Source organism: Solea senegalensis, linkage group LG6, assembly GCF_019176455.1.
Source record: "Solea senegalensis isolate Sse05_10M linkage group LG6, IFAPA_SoseM_1, whole genome shotgun sequence".
NCBI lineage: Eukaryota > Metazoa > Chordata > Actinopteri > Pleuronectiformes > Soleidae > Solea > Solea senegalensis.
Window position 1 is genome coordinate 12,750,389 of NC_058026.1, and position 27,897 is coordinate 12,778,285.

A 27,897-nucleotide genomic window follows, 5' to 3' on the forward strand; every position below is an offset into this window, starting at 1 on the left:
AGATAAAATATATCTTTAATAAAACCTTTTATTGTGTTTGTCAAAGTCTGGTTGCCAGACAAAATGTTACAAAAGTTATCATTGAGTTTCTACCACACATTTATACATTTCGTTGCAAGTCTCGAGTTTACACAGAATAAACCTGTCGTCTCCTCTCCGGTAAAGGAAAAGATACACAGGTAAGAGTAACAGGAGTCAACATAAATATCTGAACTGGTAGAGTGCCAAAGTAATTCAACCATGTACAACCGCATGAGTCACAAAAAATACAATTACATACATTAACCAGACAAAACTAACCATTTGCTGCTTCCATTTTCCCCAAGTCAGTCAGATTCCAGCTGTTACGTCCAGATATTTACAGATACTGCAAGTGTTCGATGAACAGTAAAGGAGCAAAGAAAGCCATGAACTTTCAAATGTGAAACAATGGTTTCATTTCTAAACTGTTCAACTTGAGCTGGGATGGATGACATTTGTGCACTGAGGTTCACAGAAGATGCCAAAGCGCCCATAGATGTCTTTGGCTCTAACGGCGAAATGATATGTGGAGCCAGACTGAAACTGGGTCAGTGTACAGGCCATAGGCAAAGGGAGGGCCTTCACCTCGCCGATCTTCTTCCAGTGCTGCTGTGCTGTATTGGTGTTAGAGTTGTCTTGATGGTAGGCATAGAGGTGGTAACTGTCTACAGCTGCACAGGTGCGATCATGCTCTGACACACACCAGGACAGAACTATACCCGTCTGACTTGGCACCAGCTTCAGCTGTGGCTGCTGAGGAGGCGAGGTCCGTTCGGCCTCGGGGGGCAAACGGGGCGCTGCCGGTGCCGCAGGGAGAGGGGGGAGGGTAACGCCGGAGCCCCGGGTCGGTGTCGTACTAGTTACAGTGCGTGATTTCAAAGGAGAGTCCTGTAAGAGAAAAAAAATGTCTCCTTAAGAAAAAAAAATTGCTTTATAAAACTATGGCCATGCAGGTATTATTTTTACGGGGTAGACCTATTTCAACTGAGAATGTATTAAACTGAGAAATAGACTTCCATTCTGGTATGAAAAATATAAAATGTGTATGTTGGATTTCTCACCAGTGGGGGGCGGTGGTGAACTGTCAACAGAGGAGTGCTGGTAGCATTTTGATTGCCTTGAGGGGAGGACCTTGCTCCACCTGAAGACAGAGCAGACATCGAAAGTTCAACGACATGAGCAGTAGCATGAGCAGCCAAGATGGAAAGCACAGCATTGGTTTACATGTGTGCACGAATCATCACAATTTAACACTCGAATTACCGGAAATGATGAACCTACTAGGAAGACCATAGCAAAGTGAAAATAAATAGATATTTAATGTGAATAAAAGTGATAGTAAATATGAGGAAACACAATGTGAACTCAAACAGAAATTGAAGCTGACGTCGGATGATTCCAGAGATCACTCACTACCTGAAGCTGCATCTCTGTCAGACTCAGCCACATTCATGCATTCAGTCACTCTTGTACATTCATTCTCCTTCTTGATGACATCGTTATACTTATATTTTAGCTTGGTTGTAAATTAGCATAAATAAAACAACTAGCAGTAGTCGCAGTGACGTCTTCAAGGGGCGGGGCCAGTATTGCATATGGTCAAATTGACCACTGTGGTAATTAAGGTAGACATGACGAGAACTTTTTTGCGTTCTGTTGTTTCAACAATAAATACGAACATTTAGGAAAAGTCAGGGGCATGTTACATTTCAACAAAGTTAAAAAAAATAAAAAATAAAAAAACGGTCAGAATGACCCCCTTGGTAGTTCTAGTGTTAATGTGGTTAACTTACTGTTGAGAATGCCAACAACCGGGTGAACACGTTGAGTTGGTGAGGGAGCTGCGACAGTGGCACTTTTCACTCCTGTCACTGGGGGACAAAAGCACAACATCATTAGACTCAAACATGCTTTAGAATATATTGACTGAATCTGAAGTTAGCTTCAGCCTTACCTTGTACATCATCATCATCCTCCGTGAGATCAATAACAGAGCCTTTGGGTCGTATGGTGGGGACTTTGGACAAAGCAACCCCAGTAACTTGGTTGTCTTAAGAAAAAAATGGAGGAAAGGCTGATGAGAAGAAATTCAGCTATGGAATAAGCCAATAAAAACAGATAAAATAAGTGGATAGTAGAAATACAGAGACCATTTAACATGGCTGCTCTTTTAATCACAACAACCCCCACCTGTCTTTGATGTGAGAGACGTTCCTTGTGGGGGTCCTGGAGCAGTGGAGCCTGTAGCTGCTGGCCCTGATGTTGCTGGGGAGGAGACGGATGACATAGCTCCAGCTACAGAGACGGTCTGAGCTGGTGTCTTGGCTGTGGTGATGGATACTCCAGCATTAGGCGTAGTTATTGCCCCAGCACCTCCATGGTACACTGCCCGAGCAAGAGAGATCTGGGCAGGAGACATTTGGCCAGTGGAGGCTTGGATAGCTGGGACAGAAGCAGCAGCTGTGACAGAGGCTGGTGCTGTGGTAGTGGCAACAGCAGATTTGAGAATAAAAGTAGTAGTGGTTGCAGTGGTTTTTGCCTTGTTGAGTGAGGAGGCTGCAGACAGAGAGGAGACGGGGATGTTGACCAGCGTTCCTGCCTGGCCATTGGTCACCGATAGGGGCAGTTGGATGAGCAACGGCTGGCCAGTCATCATGCTGCTCCCAGAGGTCGTCTTCAGGAGGAGCGTGCCTGTGGGACTCTGTGTAGTGATGCCAGTGGCCAAGTTGGTGGTAGCATTAGAGGTGGAGGTGATCAGCTGGAGAATGGGGGTCTGTTGAACTAGGGTTGTTGAGGTGGATGTCGGGACTGGAACTGCGACAGAGGCTTGATTTACTGTGGAAAATAAGCAAAGTGAAATTCATGCGATTGTGTATTCCTTCACTCTGCAAACCTGCCAAATGAAGGAATTTGTCTCCAAATGGAGACAAATTTAGTCACACAATTAAAAAAAATTAGGAAATTTCCACTGCATAATATGTTTTTTAAATTACAACTCAAATGTGGTGTAAGAAGTGACAGGGACTATTTTAACCAACTCAAGTATGGGTAAACAAATGTAATACATTGCATCCAGATAAAAATCAGAATTGACTTCTTGCACTCACATCAGACCCTTCAACACTTCATCTGGCATAAAAAAGAAATTCTTCTACTCACCAACTGTGTTGGAGGAAGAAACAGTTGTTGGAGTCTGCTTAATTTCCATAGACGTCCGGACTGGCCTGTTTAGAAAGATTGCTTATGCTTAGATTTGTTCACACTTTTGGCTGTGTATGACCATGACAGGGAGGGGAGGGACTGTGGTGAGGTAAAGACGCTTTTATTATTGCATTTCATACAGTCATCTTTGACGACAGAATAAGTATTTATTAGTGTGCAATTTAACCTTCTCAAGCATAATGTTAATACACTGACGTTTTCTGTACGTATCCAAGGGCTCACTTCATTTTCAATATGAAATTAGGATTTTGCTAACGATAAGAAGTCAAAACGCTGTGATAGATTCAGTGACACATGAATTGTCCCAGTATGCTTCTGTTGTTGTAGCTAAAAAGCTCAAAAAGGCACAACTGTTTTTTTTGTGTGTATTTAACCTTTATTTATCCAGGAAATGTCTAACTGGGTTTGAAAATCCCTTTAACAAGAGCATCCTGGCCAAGACAGGTAGCAGCACAAGTAACAGTGGAGCAGACGCACAATTAACGATTATAGGATCAACGAAATATCCAAAAGTGTCATCACAAGTCATCAACATAGCGGATCAGACAGAGGCATTATGAATCAGATATCAGTCACAACATTTGTAGCTACATGTCTCCAAGTCATTGAAATGTTTTTCACATTGATGCAATGAGGCCAGTTTATTTTCATGCCTTTCCTCCCAGTACAGTAAGGGCTTCAAGGAAAAAGTGCTGGGATTTTTAACTGGGAGAAAAAAAAATTCTATTTAAGATAAGAGTCACTGTCCAGCCGATCTAACCAAACGTTCAACAAGTAATCTCAGACCCAGGAAAGTGCAAACAGATGAGACAATTGGTGGCTTTCATTTTGCACTTTTCCTTTGTGAGTAATCATAACATGTCATAAGTAAAGCAAAGTACAGCAGAGTGCTTCATAGCAATATTGTCGAAATGAAAATGGACATTAGCACTGGAAAGATCCTCGAAACGTGACACCTGTGTGCACACTAGGGATGTAACAGAACAGAGAATTTCCCAATATAGCAAAATCAAAAGTGTCTCAATACCATTGCAGACCATATCAAGAAACAGGCGTTTGTGGGAAACACGGTAGTTTGGTTTCAGCCAGTTTGGTTTGTTGGCCATGGGTTTGCTAGGCTTAGCCCAAGGAGAGTAGTTGCCGGTTGTATTTACACACATCACTTACTATTATCAGTTAACTACAAAGCCCTAAGCCTAACCAAAGCTGAAGTTACAGAGAGCAAGACCAGTCGACGCCATGAGCTGTATATTCGTATCACAATAAATGTTGTACTTTAGATACTGCGATATTGCAACAAATATCATACTGTGGACTAGTTACTACAATATTATGGTATATTGTTACATCCCTACTGCACACAGCAATGTAACACAGTTTGTTCTCACAGACCATCACTGTCTTCAACACTGCATGGTCCGCAGAGTCCAAAGCCGTACATCTCAGTAACGAGGCCTGCACATTGTTGCTCGAGGTCAAAATCATCTACAACTTTAAGGCCGCTGTAATTGTCCATGGTGTTTTCCAACGGCATGAGTGATATTCAGAGGCGATGCCGTTAGCAAATATAAGCTCTTTCAGATGCTCTATTACATTCTTGAAAGAACTCTGGCTTCCTCTTCACTCGGAGTATTTCATTGACAACATCGCGGATTTCTCTCCAGTCGTCACAGGACAGCACAGGAAATCGACGCTCAATATACATCCTCATAGTCCTCCTTACATTTTTGGGCAGCGCGTCCTTCCTCAATAATCCGTTATAGTTAACCTTAGCAACCCAGTCACAGTAGACGTTGTACGGGACTAAGGAGCGGAATATGTATGATGCATAGCGGTCGGGCCTGGGTTTTCCTGAACTTCTTTTGCAGTTGTAGTACAGCAGTTTCTCCAACTGGGTAGTGATGGTGCGGAGGGAAACGTCTGCTCTGCACTTTCCCTCACTGTAGTCCGACAGCTTTTTTGCCATTGTCATATGTCGTGACATGACATTGTCCTCTTCCATTCTCGTTTCCTCTTCCTCCTTCACCTTCACCACAGACAGTGCAGACATCTTACCAACAGAGGACACCACTCGTTCTCTGGGCATCTCAGGCTGTGGTTCTACTGTCTGCCGACGGAGCACGCTGTTGGAAGGAGAAGTGCAGTTTTAACTACACTCTGCACTGCCTGAGGACACGCACAGGCATTGTAGAACGTCACAAGACTCAGGACCTGGACCGACGCGTGGCTACTTTTGCAGGCGCAAAACACAGACTGGGACAAGTGTTTGTTTATTCCAAACCAGTATTAAGAAATGTGAAGTTTAGAGTTTAGACGAGCTGATCCCGAAAAACCGAACATGTGACATGAAATCTTGGTTTCCAAAGTGGTATGGATTTGGAGGATGTAAGGATTCTTTATTCTATCCATTAGTTTTTAATTCAGCCTCTCGTGATTACAGATAGCAACCTGGGACAATGTCAACTAGTCAAACTGTGAACGTCTCAGTGTGTAGTTCTGGCTTCAGTCCGGTATTGTCACGTTCATACAAAAGCCAAATTATATTCACACGAAAGAGCACACACTGCTGTATTCAAATATAACATGTTTAAATACATGCGGAGATTTTTTTTAACTCATATTTTTCACAAATGATCTGCAAACGTGATATGCAGTGAAGTGATAAAAATCTCTTTTAAAAAGAACAAAGAGAAAAGCTTACCATTTGTTTTCTAAGTAATAAGTACATAGTTAACAGGGAATTAAAGAAGAAAGTCATGGTGTAGACTTGACACTTACCGTTGAGCTTGGAAGTTGTTTGCAGCAACTACACTCTTGACAGCAGATGAAACCGTTGCAGCAGAAGGCGCTGCAGTAGCTGCAGTAGCAGCAGCAGCAGCAGCAGCAGCAGCAGCTGCAGCGGCGGCAAGTGCCTGTGGAAATTAAACATTATATTCAAGAGCGAGAATATAACTGGCATACCAGTTAGAAAAACTATTAGGAACCAAAGTATGAAATCTTACCTCCTGTTTCCTTTTGTTCTCTGATGCCTGATTTGCTTCACCAAACTTTTTTGCTAAACGGGAAATTTTGGCCTAAAACAGCAGGGAAAAGGAGGACTTAAGATTTGATGCAAGGAATTGATTTTCATGGGTCCCAAACCACACACAACTTAAAGGTAAAAAGGCATTTTAACAATGGTTAACGTGTTCACTATAAAAACTGTGCAATGATGTCATCGACTTACTTGAAGTGAGTTAATGGCAGTTTGGTGTTTGGTGGTACATTCGATCTTGTCTACTCTGTCCTTGAGTTCTTGGAAACCTTTGTCAAAAACGGTCATCTCCAAGACCCTCAAGTGTTTCTCCACAAGCTGCTGCACAATCTGAGTAAGCAAATCAGGTAAAGCATGGGTAAAAAAAGCTCAATTATGGAACAGTGTTTTTCAATGTCCACTGCCAAAATAGCACAGTTCAATGAATTATGGAAATCAAGATGGTTACACACAAACCTTTTCAAGTTTGTGGTTACTGCCACCTTTCGCAGTAATTTTAAATTCCAATTTTGCCTCCAACTCCCCTCGCTCCATCTTGGGCCTCTTCCCCTCTCTTTTTACAGATTGTTCTTTTTCGGTGCCCTCTGATAAAGTGCGTTTCAGTCCAGAGGTCGAGCCCTTCTCCTCCTGCACTGCTTGGTGAACAACAACAACCACCTGCTTATTACACACTCACTTAATCTGAACACAACTTAAGATCATACAAACATCGTTGACTGATTCTTTTATGGCATAATATGGCATGTCTACAGAGTTTCATATTTTTTACAGTGGCAAGGATGCAATGCAAAACTATATAGCATTAAGGGATGTTGATAAATGATGGAGTCCTTTCTCTAAGAGATTAAGTGTATCAAAGCACTGTGCAATGTATAATACATCTCTATTATTACTATTATCCTTGCCACATGATCAAATAAACATAAAATATGAGCTTAATTCCTCACATATTTTAGTGGAACTCAATGTGAAAACAGTAGCAGAGGAGTTTCTGCAGTGGATTTAGAGCTTGACCAATACAGGAGTCTGAATCTGCCCATTAAATCCATCTCTCAAACTCCACAGACTTTTGAATTCTCTGACTTTTCCTCTGGGCTTTTTCTCTATTAACATGATATATAGCCTGCAACAGTTTCCATAGCCTTTGATGGAGTAGGTTTAATTAAAGGCTACGAACAAAGTTGCATAAAACAATAAATATATATATATTATAATATTTTGTTTGGAAGTGTCCATGTTTCATGACACAATGACTCTCATACCTGTATTAGATGGTGGGGTGGATGATGGCCGAGATGGTTTTCTAGTATTCCCCGAATCCTTTTTTTCCTCTTTGGTTTCTACTTTTACTGAGACCTCCTCCATCTTGCCCTCACTGATAGGTCCTTTTTTCACATCTTCCTTATCATCCTGTTCAACCTTTACATCCGGCTTTTTCGATTCTTCTTCTAGCTGTTTTGGATCTGGGCCAGAGGAGGACGCTGAACGAGGTAAGGAAGGACAAGAACCAGAGGAATTGGAAGTTATAGATTTTGGCGAAGAAGGGTGGTCATCTTTAATTGCGGCCATCGTGGCCTCAGGGTCTATGGCCTTTGTAGTGTCATTATCTGTATCCATTGGTTCTGTGCAGTCAGCTTCTGGAGGTTGCACAGGCGAATGTGGAACCACAGCTACAACAGGTGCCTTTGCCAAATCCCCACCTTGGTCTTTTGCTGCCGTCTGATCCTCCTGAAGAAGAGTATAAATGGCAAATTATTGTACAAAAAACAAAACAACTTTCAACCACTTTAAACCACTTGTAAACCCAGGTCAGTGATACTGCATCTTTTAATATTTTAACAACAATTTATCTTAAATGGCTTTAAAACTAACCTCTTTGCTGTCGACCTCTGGAATCATTTCAGTGTCTTTTTCCTGGTTTCCCTTAGATTCTGTTGGTGGTGGTGAAACAGGGTCATTTATTGAGGGCGAGAGAGAACCTTTCTTCTCCTTCTCTTCCTCCACCATCTTTTTCAGCTCAAAGTTTATAGAATGGAATGGTGATGTAGGAGTAGTGGGAGTTTCCTCCTTTGCTTTTGGACTTTGTGAGGAGGAAGGGGAAGGTGATAGACGCAAGGACAAGAAAGGAGCAGGAGAGACGGGTGATGTAGAATGGGGGGAGTTTGAGTCCGAGATGTTGTTTTGGTCTTTGTCTCCCACTTTTTGTCCGTCATCTTTGTGCGTTCCATTCATTAAAGGTGGCGACGATGGATTGGACAAACCTGGAGTTGCGGTCAACAAAGTGCTGTGAAGACTTTCCAGTTGCTGTCGATCACTCATCTTCATGGTTTTCCTGGCACGGAATATTTTTTTCTTCTCCTCTGTCACAACAACTTCCATTGCTGCCTGTAAAGTGACAATGCGAGATTATATCAATCAAAAGGCTAGACATGTCTGGAAAAGATGTAAAACATCATAATGAGACCTGCAAGAGTACACAGCACAGTGTCTTCCACTTATGAGTCTTTCCTGGATTTGACGCAGTGCTTAGTACAGAAATGACTGCAGAGTTTCATTGAAAACACAAGAGGTCACTGTAGAGCCCTGTGATGTTCTTGATTTCTAGAAGGTTCTTCTTTCTCAAACGTCTGCATACCAAACTGATCGGGGCCTGTAGAGCCTCTGCCTTTACCACAAATTTTACTGACCTTTGACATTAAAATAAAGCAAACCCTAAGTGCCTGACTACCCACTGCTGGAACTGTACAGTGACAAAAGTCAAAGTGCAGCTCAGAGAAAACCCTTTTTCATGTCAGTCTGAGAAGCTGGGACTGCTCTGATAAATCCCCCTTGTCTTAAATGTCTGATAAACTTGTGGATTTCATGTTTAACAGAGAACTGAAGAGACACTGAAGTTAACAACAGCAACCCAACCTTCCTCCCATCCCCCCACTTTCCTATTGGTTAAATCCTCAGCCAATCAGGATGGACAAATGAGGCTGTGTTGTCAGCGGGGAAGGGGTTAGGGAAATATGAAAGAATTCCCGTACATAGTTCTGGTTGTTGCAAAAACTGCAATGATAAGGCTTGTTGTCTTAATTTATATGGATTTATGTCATCAATATTAATTTCACACTTAATTCCTTAATCAATGATAGAGATGACTTGTTTTAATAATAGGAGTCCAATTAGAATTAGAAAGTTAGAATGACAAGCTGTGTGCTGCAGGAGACTAAGCTAAGCTGCAACAAAATTCTCATTTAACATTCAGTAGCAATCAAGATACGTGCCATGATGTGAAGGAACATGCAGTCGCAGTACATCAACTAATTAAAATATGTATGAAAAACTCACCTTCAAGCAGAAAGGACCACAGTCATAGATTGATAGGACAGTTCTTCAGCAACCTGAGGGAGAAAGAGATAAGTTCAGTGAAATTTTGTATTATAATGGTGTATTGTACTTTATTCCTCAGCAGGACCTCAGGATCTAACATGTGCTAAATCCTTAGACCCTGTGAGTCAAAGCATTAGCCTAAATTTAGCTACTCTCATTTATTAGGCGTATCCTCATTCCTTGAGCTATAGCTGAGCCCTTCACGAAACAGAAAGACTTTTATGGGGTCACAGCAACGTTATTTTGAACTGGAAGTGCGATTATGTTGATGACAATACAATAAATACATGCATATTATTTTCTTCAATTAGACTTTAGAATTACATCAAATTATGCTTCAATCTGGACATATCTTTTTAGTACTTTCATGTTTCTCCAATGTGAATTATGGTAGTTTTGTTTTGTGTAATTTTAGTGATATTGTCTGCATTATTGTAAATCTTTAAGTGTAAAATCTATCAGTGATTTTACTCAAGACATTTGAATGGCCATTAATATTTAGCATGTGTATTATAACTGCAAATTATGATTTATTATAGATCTTAATGAAAATGTTAGCAGGCGTCTAATCAGCTACCTTCTAGCAAACTAAGGGAACCCAATCAGACATGGCATTTTACCCAAAGCAAAGGCAAAGATGAACAGAAAAGGGGATTTCATACAAATCATTTTAACTCTATTTTAGTAAACGAAAGCCCACAATTGCACAGTTTGAGTTTGTTTTTCCTACATAACATGTTGACTGCATTTCCGCCATCATCTGTCTATTAATAGTCCACTACTATAATAACAAAAGGCAGACAAATTCAAATGGAGCAGAACAGAACATATAAACTCAGTCGGTTATTATTCAAGTTATCTGTAAAATCTGCTATGGTTTTACACTTAGTTAGCTTTACTGTTACTGAATTGTTCACCTGCAAGACTGTGGTCAACAGTCTTCTGAAGATTTGTCAAACTCCGACAGTTTCTCATTTGGCCATGTGAAGTTTGCAACTGAAGACATGAAGCCTATTTTGAAAGATATTTTGAACACTCCACAGTGAAAAGCTGCGCAGCACACTGAAATGCTGGCGCAAACACTGTGAGCCCTTCCTACTCTGCTCTCGAATCAGCAAGTGTGATCCCTGCAAGGACCTGAAATTCCTTACTGAAAAGATCAGCATTATTTCACAAAAAAGCATAATGGAAAAACTCAGCATAAACAACAAGTTAGGAGCAGTGTACATAGCGAGTACGATTTCTTGTTCACTCCACATTCCAATGTTATTGCACACTGCGCAGAACAAAATATACCCCTCCCCCATCCTGCAGCCTCATTTCGTGCGCCTAGATTCAATGCAGAACCTCAAAATGGCCGTCAGCTCTGCTCTTTGCTGCCAGGCTGAGCTCTCTGTAGCTAGCAGAGCAAGCCTCTCAGATATCTCGGGATGCAGAGTCACACTACTCCATAAGAATTGTCTGTTGACTCTTACTACATAATTTAACAAAAATGTAAAATTAGATACATTTAATTAGTGTAGGGATAAAGTTAAATAAGCCTTTGGAAACATTCAAAATTACACATAAGTTTTCTTTTACATCTGTCCAACCCATTAGGTCTTTTAATACAAGTGACTATTAATCCACATCCTATGGTTTAATTTCAATTGTAAATCAACTACAAAACTATGAAACATGTGGGAAGCAAATAACTATGAATCAAGTTACCACTGTTTAGCCAGTGATTAGAAGCAGGGTGGGTTCTTCACTGAACATGACTTAGAGAAATGCAGAAAACAGTTCCTCGGACACACAGTTCTGAGAGGCCTTGGAGTAAGTCAACAAATTCTACACCTATCATTAATAGAAGAACACAAATGATGAAGTCACTATAGCAGCAGATATACTGTGTGTGCAAATTGAAAATAATGGATAACTGGCCAACTGTTTGTCTTCCGCTATACTTTCCAAATACAACTTCTGTAAAAATTCATTATTGCAGCATCACTGGTTTTATTTGGGTTATCAGTACAAAGAGTAGAGGGCTAATTTAAGTTCCTGCAACCTCTAAGAATTTATTTGAAAATCTGCTTGACTTGATTGTGTCTTTTCAGTCAAATGTGTGTCTTTGATAATAACCTAGCAAACAGTGTGGGCACATGTGCATCTAAAGAGTAAACTAAAAAAACATATTATTTTTCATAATAAACCTTTTTTTGTGTTTCAGAACTTTGCAACAGCGACTCAGATTTAACTACTTTCACCAATGAATGGCTGGTCAAAGGTTACAAATGTCCTTAATACGTAGCAGCCTAATCCGTTGCACTCAACATACAGGTGTCCAACTGCCAACTAACTAGAGAGGAGCATCAGTCAGACCAGCAGAAGGCGGCGGTTTTAAAATCCAGTGCACAAGAGTAAGTGACATCTAGTGGTGAGACTGCAGATTAAAACAAACACATCCACAAAGACTCCACCGCTTATCCCTCTCTTTACCATGTCAGGTAACTGAGGTGGCCTTCACATACCAGAAACAATGACATTCTTTGTTGTAAGCTTCTGCTCCAGAACATGATTCTGTTGGGTTTCTCAGTTTGTTGTGCTGGAGAAACATGGTGGCAGCCTCCATAAAAGAAGGCCCTTGCATCTAGTACATAAACCGGCTTCCGCAGTCCAAGACCTTTGATGCCAACCAAAAAATAATTCAGGTTGTCTTGACCTGAAGTGTGGTCTCAGGCTCCTTGTAAGTGAACTCTGGAGCAGTTCACTGGAGCAGTTCACTCTCGTTCAGACGAATCACAGGACGCAAAGCACTCATCACTACAACCTAAAGGGACTGTTCACACAGAAACAGCGGTTTGGGAGACCTGAAATGGTAATTCTTTGAAAACGTGTCCCAGGGTGGGAAAATCGCACCCTTATGTTTTCGTGTAGACAACAAATACGCTACTTTGGGAAAATGATGATGTCATAGACCCACCACTCTCTTGCACCGGTATTCACTGTCCCTACCTTTGGTGTCACCTTCCTTCTCTTGTGTTTGGAGATCATTTGGCAGTGTTGCCAACTACTGTCAATGAAAAGTAACTAAAAACAGCTTAAAAATATGCTAGATCTCGCTGGAACATATTCTGGTGTCAGCAATTTCAGACACAGGGGGGTGAAAAAAAAAAACAAGTGTTGAAGATGAACAGACAAACTACATCGTAAAATAAGGAGGAGAAAACGCTATCATTACTTCAAAGAACAATACGAATAGGGATTGTTCCGGCTGTACTGCACATCCACCGCTCGTTCTCGTCTGTGACTCTGTGCTGTATGCGTGCTCACAGTGCCTCTCTCTCCCTCTCTGCGCCTACGGACCACTCACATTAAATACAGCTAAATGAAGCTCACTCGTGCGACTGAACTGGCCATTTCCTCCTCGGAATGCCAGAAAGTCGCTATATTTGTCGATAGTAGGTTTTTTTTATAAAAAGTTGCAGCAAAGTTGGTCCATTTGATTTTCTTTCTTTATGTTCTTAACGTCTTCTTCTGTTTTTGGTGTAGTGTTACAGCTCCACTTACAGGCCTGGCATATGTACTACAGCGTTTTGAGCTGTTTTGTGTGCATAATGACATCTCCTGAAACAGTGCCATGGGGAAATGTTTTCAAAACGACAAAGAAAAGTATCGTTCACATTTCGGTCAGGTTCCGTGTGGATATGGCCTAAGTGTTCTCCTGAACATAGTGATAGTAAGTGGTTGGGAAAATTGGACGAGAACCAATAATAAGCTGAACTTAGGCTGCGAAATTCATCCATCCTCCAGATCTGGGAGGTCTCAAATTTCAAGAGCCGCCACTGCAGGTAAGCAAGCACATTTAGCGCAGGTAGCATTGAATCACTGCCAAGAATTGCAAATGAATCAACTTGCTGCTGTTTCTCAGCTGTGGCCTAGAGGACAAAAAGGGGTGAACAGCCCAAGAGGTGAGGGCAACACCTATGTGTTCAGGAACCTCCTGCATGTGGCTGAAAAATGAAGGCGAGTCTACACCTTCTTGGAAGTCCGAAAATGAAGCCCGAATAATTTGCCACCTCTACAATACATCAACACTTCACAAAACATTGATTTTATACACACAACACCAACACATAACTCCTATTGCACCCTGTTAAAATCCACCTTTATGATTGCAGGCAAGGAAGAGACCTTATACCTGTAGTGCGGTTTTAGCGAAATCTTCATACAGAGCAAATAGCATACAATATCAAATAGACTGACACTGCAGTTAAAACAGTCACCACCTCACACACCTGTATAAACACAGAACACGCAAGACTCGGTTTATGAAGCAAGTTACAGAGCCCAATGTGACTACCATCAGGGACATTGTTGATCTGTCAATGAGATCCATGGAACAACTGACTTTTCAGACAGAAATGAAACAAAAGAAAGAAAACAAGCCAAAACTCTGCCTTACAAATCTAGCATAGCACTCTCTGCAAATATCAACAGCTAACCTTAAGAAAAGTGTGCTGCTGCAATCCCCATAAAAGAAATAGGTTTAACAGAGAGAGAAATGTTAAACATGCTTTAAAGAAAGAAAAGTTTGACCTTTAGAAGTCTGTGTGGGTTTGAGGCCTTCCATGTGTTTCATGATGATTGTGGGAGCCGGGACCATCTGAATGGCCAGCAGGAGAATATAAAAGAAAAGGGGGAGGGGCTCAAATAGGACTAGTCCATCTTGTTCCCTGCAGAGGTATGTTTTACAAAGGGTGTGTGGCCTACCTGTGTCTACAATGAGTGATTAATAAAAAGCCTTTAAAATTAAAACATAATCTCTGTCAGGGCAGTGTGCTGTAGTGCATGATATAAAACATAATTTCCTTTTTTTTGCCCCAAGTTATCAGTTAACAAGTGCAAGATGTATTTGCAGGTTTGACAAATAAATGAGTTAATCCTTCAGTCTAAAACATTTTACGTACTGTGCTGATTGTCAATATCAACCCTAGCTAGCAGCGCACAAACAGAGGGGAAAGTACACTGCACAGGCTGTTGCCTAGCAACACCCATCCCCCAACTCTAGCACAAAGTAGTCCACAGTATAGAGAGCTACAGCAACCGCAGACTAAACCATTTGGTAAAGGGTAGAGGGGGGTTGTAATTTCTGAAATTCAACCTAAGCAAACAAGCAAAGGAAATAAATAAACAAGGTCAAGGACAACACTGTAACACAACAAAGTATGTGGCCTTTCTCCACAAACTAATTTAAATAAATAAGCAAATAAACATTTTCTATTGTAAATGGTACTGCCTCCTCTTGCTCTTTTGGCAAAATAATTGACATGTTTGATCACACACCAGATCACCTGAAGAACTCTAACAGCAATAAGATAAGCACTCGCTGCCAGTGACCCACCTGAGTTATACCTCGAATGGCTAGACCAGTGTGGAATACAGACGATCACACAGACCATGAGGATGTAATATGATCTCTCATATTATGGGCTGTTAGGAAAACAAACCCTTGACTGAGAAAGGCTAGTTACCATGACTTGTGAGAAATACATCTTGTAGTCAATTGTTCACAAAAATGTGTGCAGCTGTAAATATAAAGCTATAAACAAATCTGGAAACATCATTTTCAAATGAAAAGGCAGTATAAATGAGGCCATTACAAAAAATCCAGAGCTTTTTTTCATGGTCTGCATGAAAAATGTATGCATATATAAATGATATATAAGAACCAGTAAAAGAGAAATCAAATAAACCAGTTTAAAAAGACAATAGAGCAAAACATGCACTTTAGTCAAGGCCTAGCTAGTGGCGCACAGTTAGCGCTGAAATGCACACCCACTGTATGCTGCTGCACGCACCCTCCCCCATCTTCCTCTCCCGCTCACACTCTCCCTCTGTCACAGACATCCGCACACACACACACCAAGTCACTCTCTTTCACTCTGGAACAGCCTCTCCTAGTCAAGCATGGACTGAACCATTCTGATATGGGGGGGTAACGCTGGGCACTAAAAACAAAAGACACAAAGGACAATGTTTTTAAGTAATTTAACAGTCAAATACTGTTACACTTTTGGTAAAAAAGTAAGAAATTATTTTCCGGTGTCATCGCACAAAAAACGCAATGATGACAAATTAGACCTTTACTTAAAAACAAAAATAGAACTTCTTATTCATGACAACCATTATATACTACAGGCTTGCTTTGTATTTACAGGCATAGAGCAAAACTTTGAAGACTCAGTCCTATGCTAGCTGCGCAAAGCAAGAAATTAGAGCACAGCTTGACACAGTAAGCAGCCTCAATCCACCCAGCCTCTCCCTCAACAGGGAGGGCTGCTGTCCTCACAGACTGAACCATTCCAAAAGAGGGGTGGTTTCTTTACCCAGGAGGAACAAAGAACAACCTCTTGTAATTTAAAAAAATACAAATATCACATTGTTAATTTCTTTACAGGTGTTCACATTTATATATATTCTATACAGAACAGCTATATATGGTGGTTTGCATGATTATCCTAGTTGAGACTGTTTAAGTGGCAGATAACTGAGAGTTTAAGTTAACACCAATTAATATTTCACCTGTCTTCATCAAAAGTCTTGTCGTGAGAATAAATAAAATCTTGCTGTGTGTACTCTGCCCATCCCCCCCTTTCTGCTACTGCAGAAACACAAAATGGCCACCAGCACTGCTGCGAGAAGCATGCTGAACACAGGCAGGAGCAGATCTTATTACAAACTCCGCCTACTTAGAAAAAAATAGGTATAGTGTGTCTGCAGGAAGCTCCTCAGTTGTGCGGGAATTTAGAGAAACCTTACTACTAACCTTAATAACTTACTACTAAACCAGCACTTTTGATTTAATAATGTTATCACTGGATGTTGTTGTGACCACCTGTCCTGGTGTAGAGTTTCACTTTTGTTGCCCCTGCTTAATTCTTTTGTGTTCACTGTTCAATTAAAACCTGAACTACGATACAACATTTTTAAAAAGTCCTTAATATTGCAAGAAATTAAAGTCTGTACTGCTTATTGTTTTAGGGGACTACATCAAAGTAACCATTTAATTAGCATTTTCTCTTCAGGGTATGTGATGTGTTTCAACCTATAATGCCAAACATTGTCACTTAGCTGTCAGAAAAAGAGTATGCTGTAGGTGTTTGTTAGTCATTAATCACCCACTAAAAAGTCAGTTCTCTAACTTTGGACATTTTCTATGGAGGCTAAACACAGCAGAAAAAAAGCCAGCCTGTAGGAGCAGAGCCTGCATTCCAACATTACTGCGCACAGTGCGCAGTCTTTCCTCAACCCCACCCCACTGCCTGCATCTGGATTCACTGAACTCAAAATGGCCACCATTTTGAGTTCATGGTCTGTTGTTCGCAGCGACACTGAGCCTTTAGTGCCTGTCATGGGTAGTGCAGCATTTTAACTATTAGGGCAGCTTCCACGTCACAGAAAATAACTCCCATAAGAATTATCCTGACAAAGATACTTGTTAATTTAGGTGCATGGACTTATCAGAATATTCAGCTCATGGAAGCAATGCCAAATTTTGCACAATTCTGCTACAGCAAGTTGTTGACTTGTGTGGTTGTAACAACCAATCGAAGCTTTTCTCTATTTTGACTGTGAATTACTGAAACATACATCAAGTTCTTGATATTAGTTGCCAAAAGGCTGTTTGTATTTTAATTATGAACATAGAAACCTGATTGGTAATCCTGACTTAATTTGTGCATCAGTGTCCATTTACCTTTTTTAATGTTGTAGCCTATTCTTACTATTATTAAACAATGCCAAAAGGCACAGTCAAAGTTAATCTAAAACCATATTTACTGGCCAGTAATAGTCAGCAAGCAGTGCTTCTAAGCCAACCAATACCTCGACACTGTACCCGTGACTCGGGTTTTTTTCTCAGTGCAGAAAAGAGGAGCCTAGCAAAGGCTGGGTAGAAGGAAAAAAGGGGAAAAAAAAACAGGGAGGGGTGGGGCCGAGTGAAACCAGGAGTTTACATGTGAATAAAACGAGAACATAAGATATAAGACTTAGATTTTTGGATCCCTAACTGAAGAGCACCAGGGGAACATTATTTACCACACCAAAGTAGCACTCCTCACGCATTGTTTTTTTGTTTGTCTGTTTTTTTCATCAAAGGAAGAACAATCTTTAAGTCCTACATTGCTGTTGGAGGCTCATTTCATGGCTTCAATAAGCTGTAAATAATACATCCAGATCAACACAGTGATTAAAAAAAAAATACCATGTGAAAAATTAATCAACCCTGGTCCTCTAAAGCCATCTTTATTTTATTTCACATATCTCTAAGCATTTGCTCTTGTTTTCAGGCAAACATTATCATGGAAGGTATTGCATGAGCTATAGCTAGCACCACACGGAAAGTCACGGTCTCAGTCTGACACAGAGCAAAAACATCCCCTCCCCCACACCAGCAGTCTGTTCGAGATCTGAGTTTAAGAGCCAACCATGGACTAAACCATTGCAGCAGAGGGGTGTGTTCTCACCAACAAGGGAGAGAGCTACAGATAAGGATGACTAATTCAAAGCTCCATAAATAAGTCAAGCTTTGTAGCTAGAAATGTAAAACTAAAACTAAATGCGTTTAACAGAATTGTTTTGTGTGTGTGTGTGTGTTTTATCTTGTTTTCCTAAATTGGCAGATATTCCAACCCTGGTTTTGAAAGCAGCTCGGGCTCCTCAAGTTACTGGATAACATTTCATTTATATCCCTGTGGTAATAACCCATCAATGATTTGACATAGACAAAAAGTTGTACATTTCTCAGACTACAGAACAACAGTTTAGTTTTTTGAAGGAATAGTAAATCTAATGCTATTAGCTTTTTTCACCCTCTCTGCCTAAAACACACAGTTGAACACCAGCAGAAAGTGGCTATGTGCATAATGCACACTGTTGACTTACACAATTTGTCATTACAAACAACTGAAATGTATCTAACTTCAGCAATAAGCCAGCAAGCTAGCCTTCCCTACACTTTCCCTGCCCCCACCCATTTCCCTCTCATGAATTGTTTGCAACGCTACAGCACAAAATGGCCTCCTCCTCTGCTGCTGTTTGCTGCTATGCAGTAAGAGTAGAAATAATCTCTTTTAACATGTACAAGGCTGTCTTAGCCTGCCCCTTTCTTTGGATCTGCAAGGTAACACATTTCTGTATCCGATTTGGATTTACAACACTTGGTGAATGTTAATTTAAATGTTCATCTCTGATATTCTCTGGGCTACCATCCTCTACATAAATATTTTAATAAATAATTCAAACACTTTGAAGGCAAAACTCAGAGTAGGTATAACCAGGGATGGGAATTGATAAGAATTTAACGAATCCGATTCCATTATCGATATTGCTTGTCAATCCGATTCCTTATCGCTTCTTATTGGGTAAGGGAATAAGTACACATTTGTTTGTTTGTATTAACTCTCCGTACTATCTGATTTTCCCATTAATTGGTCCAGACAAAAAACTAAATGTTTAGCTTTTAAAGCCCAACTGCCATTATGTGCCATGAAAACTAAAAACCCAGACTGCTCGGTGACATTCGTTTATCCTCGCCTCGTTCATTTTATTCTTCCCTGCCTGTGTGAAAGGAATACCTAGAGGTGCACCAGAGCAACTTGCTGCAGCCAGACTCTGGCCATCATCATCTAAATTTGATAGACAATGACAATTGAGATTGTTCGTATAGTAAAAGTTTACGCAATGACATGGTGCTAACTAAGTAGACAGGGCCTGTCCTGCCTGGAGATACCTTCGGCATTAATAACAGATGGCGTCCTGTTAGCAGTCCGGCAAATGGATTGCATGCTGTGTGGCCAAATGTTTCAGCATTTTGGACGAAATGGAAACTTTGGAAACATGTGTTGCAAATGACCATCTTGTCGTCTTTTCACAAGAAATATAACCACACACAGAGCGCTTCTGCCTCTGCACCATGTTTGCTGCATTCTGAAACCAATCGACACAGCATGTGTGACGTCATGACGCATTTACAACAAGCGGAACCAATAAGCGGAATCATTAAAGGCCACATAGACCGGAAGCTCCAATTAACGCTGCGTTTGTGTGTATCTGCGTCATTACCTCGTTTATGAAACCCTAAAGTTTCAGAACAAACAGTTCAGCCACTGCTGAGAAAATAGTGTTGTATTGTTTTCCTGGGCTCTGCGAAGTGGATCGGCACTTCCTTAATTTGATGTCGTCATCAGAAATCCTCACCACTCCTCTCACCACCGTAGCGCCTCCCGGTGTGGGCACTAGTCCGGGCATATCCGGTTGCGTACATTCAACTGCAGAAGAAGAACTACTCTCATTGTAGCTGCTGAGATGCAGAGCATCCACCGTGCCAGAGGGGGAGCTGTGTATCTGAGAGCTGGCGTATCTATTACGTCACTTCCAGGTACCTGGCCAATCACAGGACAGTGGGAAAGCTCTCGTTGGCTGGCCAATCACAACACAGTCCACATTCTGGGGGTGTGGTTTTGGTCTGAAACAGCGTAGCTGACGAGAGCGTCAGTGAGGAGATATTTTGATCGGCTCGTTTGCAGCGATTAGGAGGTTTTTAATCATGAAAACAAGTTCATATATGTAAGTAGACCTCCATAACTAACATATATGTGTGATACAAGCATTCTATGTCACCTTTAAGCAGGCATATTAGAGGTTCCGAGGAATCGATTAACTGTGCACCGGTTCTGAAGAACCGGTTCACAATTCCCATCCCTAGGTATAACTCAGACCTGCAAGCCATATGCACGGAAGCATGGTGTATGGATGGGGGAGGAGAGCATCATTGCAGACCTGTGAAGAGTGCATGTGGAGATACATACACAGCCAGGAGTGCAGAGATCCACTCCACTTAAGAAAAGGTTTGGCTGCAAAAATCACTTATAAATACTATGAAGAGTAACATATAACCATCTGCAACACCTGGAAAATATAACCTGGCCAAATCACTAGCAAACAAACAACTTGAGGATGCAGCCAGCCAAAGTAAAGAGGGGACAGAGGGATCAAAATTCAAGGTCAGGAGAACTTTGATGGATTTGATGGTGAACTAACTAAAAAAAATACTTTTGCTAATGTCACATTAACGTACTGACTAATGGAGGTGACATTAGAGATGGAGGATGGACAGAGGGTGCCACTGTGGCAATTATTGGAGAGCAACAGTCCTTAACGTAAGCAGTGATGCAACCAGCAGCAAATAAGACTCATGTGGCTAATGACAACCAGGGTTGCTCTCAAGTCTTCCGCAAGAATATGCACAATTGTGGGGTGTGTGTGAAATAACACCACATACCATGCTATAAAGCTGCTCTAACTCCTCACAGGGAAAATTCCTTCAATGCAACAGCAACATCCATACCATTCTCCGCAGCCAACATCCAGTTCAATACTCAAATGCTAGTTGTATGGGAAGTGGAAGAAACCACTTCTTCGGTCAGGTCAATCAGGTCAGGTCAGTGATTAAAGCATTCAAGCACACCCCCATATTCATAACCAGTTTGGTAACAGGCCATGTCATACACAGGAAAGGGAACCATATTTGCACCGGTTCCTGGTTCATGTTAAATTTGTTCATGCAAAGTGGTGCATGTGTTCATTGCTTCATCATCATGGCCATTCTTCATGGCCCAGAGATATGGATTCTGATCAAAAAGAGACACACAAGGTAGACCATTGGCTTCAAACCACAGTTCATGTGGACAGGAACCAGAAATGGAACAAGGCTGGACCTAATAAGAAATGTTGGGGTTTCCTGTCTTGCCAAAGCCAAGGAAAATATTAGCATTTAGACTAGAGGACCAGGAGTCTGAACCTGATTTTTCGCTTGGGAGACGGCCACAGCTCCACAGCAAACCCTGGTTAAGGCACCTTAATGAGGAACCACAATTCACTCTCTGACTCGTTTGAGTACATTCTAATTGCCATAGTGGGATCACGTTTTGGTGGTCCCCCAATCCAGCAGCTTATTTAATCAGCATGTCATGTGATCAAAGTGACCACTGCTTGCATCAACAGTCTGGGCTAAAATCCTTCCATATTGTCAAGTGCCCCTGTCAACTTAACAATAAATATCCATCACAGGTACAGCCAGCTGCAGACCCAGACCCTTGGGGAGTCTGCAGCTGCATACAAACCAACCTTAAGTAGTCCTGTTGAATAGAAGTCTGCAGCATCTATGTCCCAAGTCTAGTCTCTGTGGTGCAAACTGTGGGAACATATCTTTTATACACTAATACTTTAAATACACTGACATTAAAGCTTCTTTGTACATATACATGCACACAACCTTGGATGAACACTCAATGGGGAGTCATTGAGACAGGTAGCACCCCAGAAAGACGTGGGAGTTACCTGAAACAATAACTCATGCCTACACAGTAGCACGCGATAATAAGCCCACTCACAACAACACCATATCAAATAATAGCTCATAAGGCAGTCCTACATTGCAGCTGCTGCCAAGGAGGAATCAAACTGGGTGCAACTCATGTTGATTTGCTGACATCGTGCCATGAGGCTGGGGACGCAGCCTGTGCACCAAGAAGGGAGCGCTAAGTCTAAACCATGGCTCATCCCCATCTATCTGTAGTGTCATGAGTCCTTTTTTACTCCCACTGTCCTCCCTCGCTAGTGTCTTCTACTTCAGTGTGCTTGTATAACAGTGGCTGTTAAAGTCCATTTATACGCCACGCAAAAGACGGACAGAGCCTTTTTTCTGTACTTTGCGTTCATTGCTTCCATCATTGTGTACATCACAGGGGAGCTTACGATAACGTGACTCAGTCCCTATGAGCATTCACTATTAGTGATGTTGGTAGCCATGCGTCTTGCGTCTCTGACGCAAATAATTCAGCATGGACGCATTTACTTTACTGTCATTGCATCGATGGGACGCACATTTTATCCAGCCCGTTCGTTGTCCCCCCTCAGTAGTTAAAAGCAAAAATCGTCGTGGTAGAAAGCAGCCAGTAGTAGACGCAACTCCAGTCAAAAAGAAAGTAACACATTACATTGTTGCAGCATGTCAGCTCCTCATGCACTGATGCTTTTAAAAAGGAGACAGCACCTGTTTAACCACTTAACAGTTTAAAAGTCTATACAAGGGGACGTCATGTGCAATACTGCGGAATCTTGTCTGCTGAGAGTGGAATTGGCATTTGTAAAACTGTATCTGGGAAGATCCAACTCTTTCTCCTCTGCAGATGAGCTAGCACATTTAGCACTTTTACCTCGGAGCCTCTCAGTACTAGGCATTATAAGGACACACAGCACCTCCTTTCTTGACTCAATAGCTTTGCAACGCTCAGAGGTGATGATGCTAGCTAGGCCAACATGACATGAGTCCTTGTTCACTAGCAGTTCTCCCAGTTCTCTCACTCCTCAACTCATTGGTGGATGTGGATGAGTACATCAAGGCAACACACCCATGCTCCAGGTTGTAGAAGTTATGAGGGACTTGTCAGAGCAGTGCATGTTAGGCAACATCAGCCGTTGGTGGCCTGGACAGGCCACTAAATCTGCACTGCTCAGACCTCCAATAAATTTTCTTTGACATTAACATACATGGAAGGCAACACCTTTGGAGCAAGATACAACCTCCTTGCATTTGTATGGTTCCGGTATGCTAATTAAATACTTAAATATAGGGTTTTCCACCACCGAATAAGGTCGCCTGCTGATGCTACAAACACCCTATAGTGCGAGTTATGAATTAATTGTGAATTGTGTGGAAGTTTTGCTCCGAATGAGGACGGAAGAGTTACCTCTGTTAATGGAGTTTTTTCATAGTTACATTTATGTCCTTATGATGCATTTGGATGTCCTGTGCTATGCTACACTTGCATAACATGGCTTACACACTGTGGTTTTCTTATCAACAGCGCAAATGTTGACAAAACTCACGGACAAAGCAAAATATTTCCACACCAGTGATTTCAGAGCGGAAGCGAGTTCGGTCAGTGGGTCGCTAAATCAGCAATTGCCACGGTTACTTAAATGGCAGTAGCTTTAAATTAGCGAGAGGAGGTAACATGTAGTCGTGCTACAACCACAACACTGTTTTTTTACCTCTTGCATGTCACACTGGGGGCGTGGTTAAATCCTCGATTCCACCTTTGCTTTCAAAAGTCCATATTATGACATTGTTTCAATCAATATTTGATTTGCAATCGAGATCATGACAGATATAACATTATCAAGATAATGTTGACAGCATCAGAAAGTTAAATGCATCAACTGCAGCCATTGGACAGGGGTACCTCAGCACTTTTGACCTGGTGGGGACTTAAACCGGCAACCCTCCAGTTATAAGCCCTTTCCACTTGGCCACGGGCCAAATGACAATGTAGAACACACATCCTGGTTGCACATAGACACATGCCATCTGAGGCAGCACTGTGGGTTGGTTGTCATTGTTTGCTGTTGGCTGACCATAGCCTGGTAATTCACAGGCTATATTCAAATTGTGGTGAATAAGAACCAATCGGGAAGGTTCATCATTGTTTCCAAAGGCCTCAGTACTGCCCGCTCAGACTAAAACGCTGCCCCATAGTTTTGAAACTAAAACAGAACCAGTAGTTCCGAGAAAATGAGAGTGATAGGAAATCTTCAGATGTATTCATGCAAACCTGAATATTTATATTTGCTCTTGTCCCATCGCCTCGTTTCCTTTAGAGGTAATAACATTGTTTTGTATATATATATATAATTGTAATAACAAATATAAAATTAACTTCATACTACATACATGTTTCAAATTAAAATGAATTACCAATGATGTGTTCATATACATGTTGTAAACATTAATGTCTCTTAAATCTCAAATCAGTGTAAAACCAGTGTAATAAGGCACCCAAAAAGACACATTAAATGTGTGAGCCCACTAATTTATGGCTTATGTATGGAATGCGACATACTATGTCTAGAATATTTCTAATCATCAATTTAGAAATATAAATGATGAAAAACAAAAACAGCCATTGTAAGACTGAACCAACACCATAATTTTCATTTCAGCATGATGCAAAGAAACCAGCTGTAACTGGCTGAAGCGAGTTATGACTCTGAATGCCTTGAAAATGTTTGAAACAAAAGAAAAATATTATGAACTGACTCTTTTATGATATATTATATCTGCAAAGATTTTAAAAATTAAGCTTGAGATTTTTATTCAAAAAAATAAATCAGAAATACATAGTAACATGCATGTTTTGCATGTTTTACTTTGCTCTAAGCTGTAGGGCATAAAAATAAGAGCTGTGTTACAGTTGATATGTGATAAACAATGATACATCCATGCTGACCAAAACATAATTGATTACATCGCATAACACAACGGAATTAGTAATGGTACTGGATGAGCCTTGATACCTACAGTATATGTAGAGTTTATTCACTTGTTCCTGCATGCGAGTGAACTGTAAACCTCTTTCGTGAAATGTCTGGTTTCTCATCCATCAAAAAGAATATCTGTAAAGATAACTTTAGTCTACCATGTATCATGTGTCTATATGATTGAAATACAATTGTGTTGAAATTAAATTGAAATTATACACCCTTTTTTAATAATGCTTAAGGAACAAATTGAGGGCACAAGCAGCATATAATTCACTAGGTTGAATTAACTACTGGCTTCCATAAGTAACCATACACATGCTTAATATTTATTTCCATTAATCTATGTGGGTCATGGCCAACTGACTTACAAAAATGCAAATCTTTCTGTCCATTGTAAGAACTATCTTAGTAATTTGTAATGGGTGTATGATCAACAGGAATTTCTCATCAGTTATTATTAGCATGTATTCATATTAGATGCTAGCTTGAAAGGCTGTTGGAAAAATGTAGGTGGAGCCTCTAAAGGCTGCCTCCGTCTAGGCAAAAAAAAACAGACCATGTGAGCCCTGCCACTGGGTAATGTGGGGGAGGTGAAACTTGAAGAGGGCTGGACTATTCTCTTAGAGATACAAATAAATATGAAACCTCGCTATGTAACATTTATTTTATTTTTTTAAACATTATGAATATGATGATACAGTGGGTGGATGTCCTAACTATGAGTCCCACATTGTGGCTGAATGTCCCTCTCTGGTTTAAAATATATATGTTAAATCTGTCAGCTATCTGTATATCACTTTGCCTAAATTAAAAAAAAAACTGAGTTTGTTTTCCTCTTGTTCGGGTCAAGAGAAAAAGTACTCTACACTTTATTATTACCATTGACATTAAGCCACACCCACATCCAGGACAGTGTGGCATGGAAAATTACTGGGCTGTACCACTTTAGACCAAGAGGGGGATTTAACTGCACCAAGTACTAAATGCAGTAGGAGGTTCCTTTTTAGTGTCGTATTTTTTGTATTGTTGGCAATTAATATGTGAATTGTGTGCTATTTACTTGGTTATTTTGTATTACATAATAGAAATGTTTAAAAGAAGCCAAAAGGTCTTTCTTAAAGCTCTTCCAAGCAATCACTACAGTAGCAAAGCCATTTTAACAATACTTGCATTTTAATATCTCAGTGTGGATAATACACTTCTACTCAACATTTGCCTTCCCCTTTGTGATACTTGCCACCTCTGCAGTGTACTGGATTTGCCTGCTGCTAGTTCTAGCAGCAATATAAGATGGCTGTTTGTGCATTTTTAAGGCTGGGTCTCTTCCCACAGAACTGCATTTAGGAATATCCACATAATCTTAATATCGTATTGTCTTTTTATCCACATTAAACCACTGTCCCGGGAGCCCTCAAAGTCTATTCTCAAAATGACATTTTCTTATGCTACCAATTCACAACTTTAGGGAAATGATGTCATAGCCCCGCCCCGCCTCGCCAACCTAACCTTTAATCCCATTAGCTTTGGGCACATGCTCCATGTCTTCCTTAAGACTTGATAGCACTTCTGTCGTATTTGCTTCATATTAATTAAGTTGTAAAATTAGTGTTGTTTAGTTTTAAATCGTGAGTTGTGTGTGCAAAATACCATTAACAACGTTGTTAACCACTGGTATTGCTAACAATAGCTAGCAATGGCTCGCTCATACGTTTGTGTTTCCAACTTCTCAACTGGAACACAGTTGAGAAGTTCCGATGCAATTGGAAGACTAGCTAGCGAAAAGCCTTTTTTATTTTGTGTACAAGCAATCAACAAAAAGGAAAAACATAACGCAATACTATGAGCGGAGCTGTTATTTGACTTTTTAAACTTAAAAAAAGCAAGAAAGTTGTACCTGTGTAACGAACAAAAAATACTGCACTCGCCAACATAAAATCAATCAAAAGTCATATGCCATTAGCATAAAGGACTCTTTCACAACAGTGTAACTCGCGAGACCCCTTTCACAAAATATATTTTCAATGCGATGTAGGGCTAAGAATAACATGTAAAAGGGCATTAAAAATGTGGGGGGAAAGCTTCATAGTTAGCTGATTATATTTATGAGCCAAGGTTTAACTAATCAGACTAGGAGATCTACTTGACTAACATGCTAGCTGCAATACCTTGACTCACCGCCTCTTCTCGTCGCCAAGCGTTGTTCCCGCGATTTCCAGTCTCTGTAGCCGATTGTCTCCTCCTCCCACCGCTTTCCGACAGTTCCGGAACTCTGTCTGTACAACCGTTGCGGTAAGTGTGAGGTATTAATGTGGCATCGAGTCCATCAGTTTGAACATTCACCGGGAAAACTACTGAGCTGTGCGCGAACAACAACTGTGTAGTTGTGCGGTCGCGGACTCAACCGACCGTTTTGCTCACAGACAAGCTCCGCCTCCTTTCGTTCGCACGATCCTCCATTAACGTACGTCAACCGTCGGTGGCGGCTGGGGTTGGTCGACAGACGCCAAGCGGTCGCAGTGAGCGGTCGTCGCGATCTAAACGGTGCAATTCAAGTTTTTTTTTTATGTCTCCACTAGCGGCGGTAGCTAAAGTCGGTAAGGTGTGTGTCCACAGCTCCAGGACAAGTAAGATCGGTTTGTTTAGCAGACCTAGCAGAACAAACACAAGTGTGATTTGGGGCAGTGGTGGATAGAACCTCACAGAGGCGACGGTGGAAGTAGGGACAAGGAACTGTACCATTGCATGGGGAGGGAGAGGGGTGTGTGAGATTTGTCCTCCACCGCTACAGACAGTAACCCGAGCAGTGGGGGAGGGGCCATACAAAGGGGGAGGAGTCAATAGAACAACAGCCTGAAAATGTCTGTAAACCTTAGCTACAG

At 41.1% G+C, this 27,897-nt stretch overlaps 1 protein-coding gene across 4 annotated transcripts; it reads right to left on the minus strand.

The window, feature by feature from the left end:
• Nucleotides 1–3: 3 nt before the first annotated feature.
• Nucleotides 4–27,751, minus strand: LOC122770855 (activating transcription factor 7 interacting protein). 4 transcript variants are annotated; one of them, XM_044028020.1, is made up of 14 exons: nt 27,194–27,751; nt 9,611–9,663; nt 8,150–8,662; nt 7,540–8,005; nt 6,734–6,912; nt 6,470–6,607; nt 6,246–6,317; nt 6,022–6,155; nt 3,181–3,245; nt 2,212–2,856; nt 1,976–2,071; nt 1,815–1,892; nt 1,083–1,162; nt 4–909 (listed from the first exon to the last, which is right to left on the minus strand). In XM_044028020.1, the coding sequence occupies exons 3-14, from the start codon at nt 8,654–8,656 to the stop codon at nt 451–453; spliced, it is 2,919 nt and encodes a 972-aa protein (XP_043883955.1). In that variant the 5' UTR covers nt 8,657–8,662; nt 9,611–9,663; nt 27,194–27,751; the 3' UTR covers nt 4–450. The 4 variants fall into 4 exon arrangements, with proteins under 4 accessions (XP_043883955.1, XP_043883954.1, XP_043883957.1 ...); XM_044028019.1 differs by having other exon boundaries at nt 27,184–27,751; XM_044028022.1 differs by having other exon boundaries at nt 6,734–6,909; nt 27,184–27,750.
• Nucleotides 27,752–27,897: the final 146 nt, after the last annotated feature.

Coding starts and splice junctions, on each gene's coding strand:
- LOC122770855 (XM_044028020.1), bottom strand. CDS start 8,656: ATGGAAGTTGTTGTGACAGAGGAGAAGAAAAAAATATTCCGTGCCAGG. Junction 6,318..6,469: donor CTGCCATTAACTCACTTCAA/GTAAGTCGATGA, acceptor CTGCTGTTTTAG/GCCAAAATTTCCCGTTTAGC. Junction 3,246..6,021: donor AACAACTTCCAAGCTCAACG/GTAAGTGTCAAG, acceptor CTTTCTAAACAG/GCCAGTCCGGACGTCTATGG.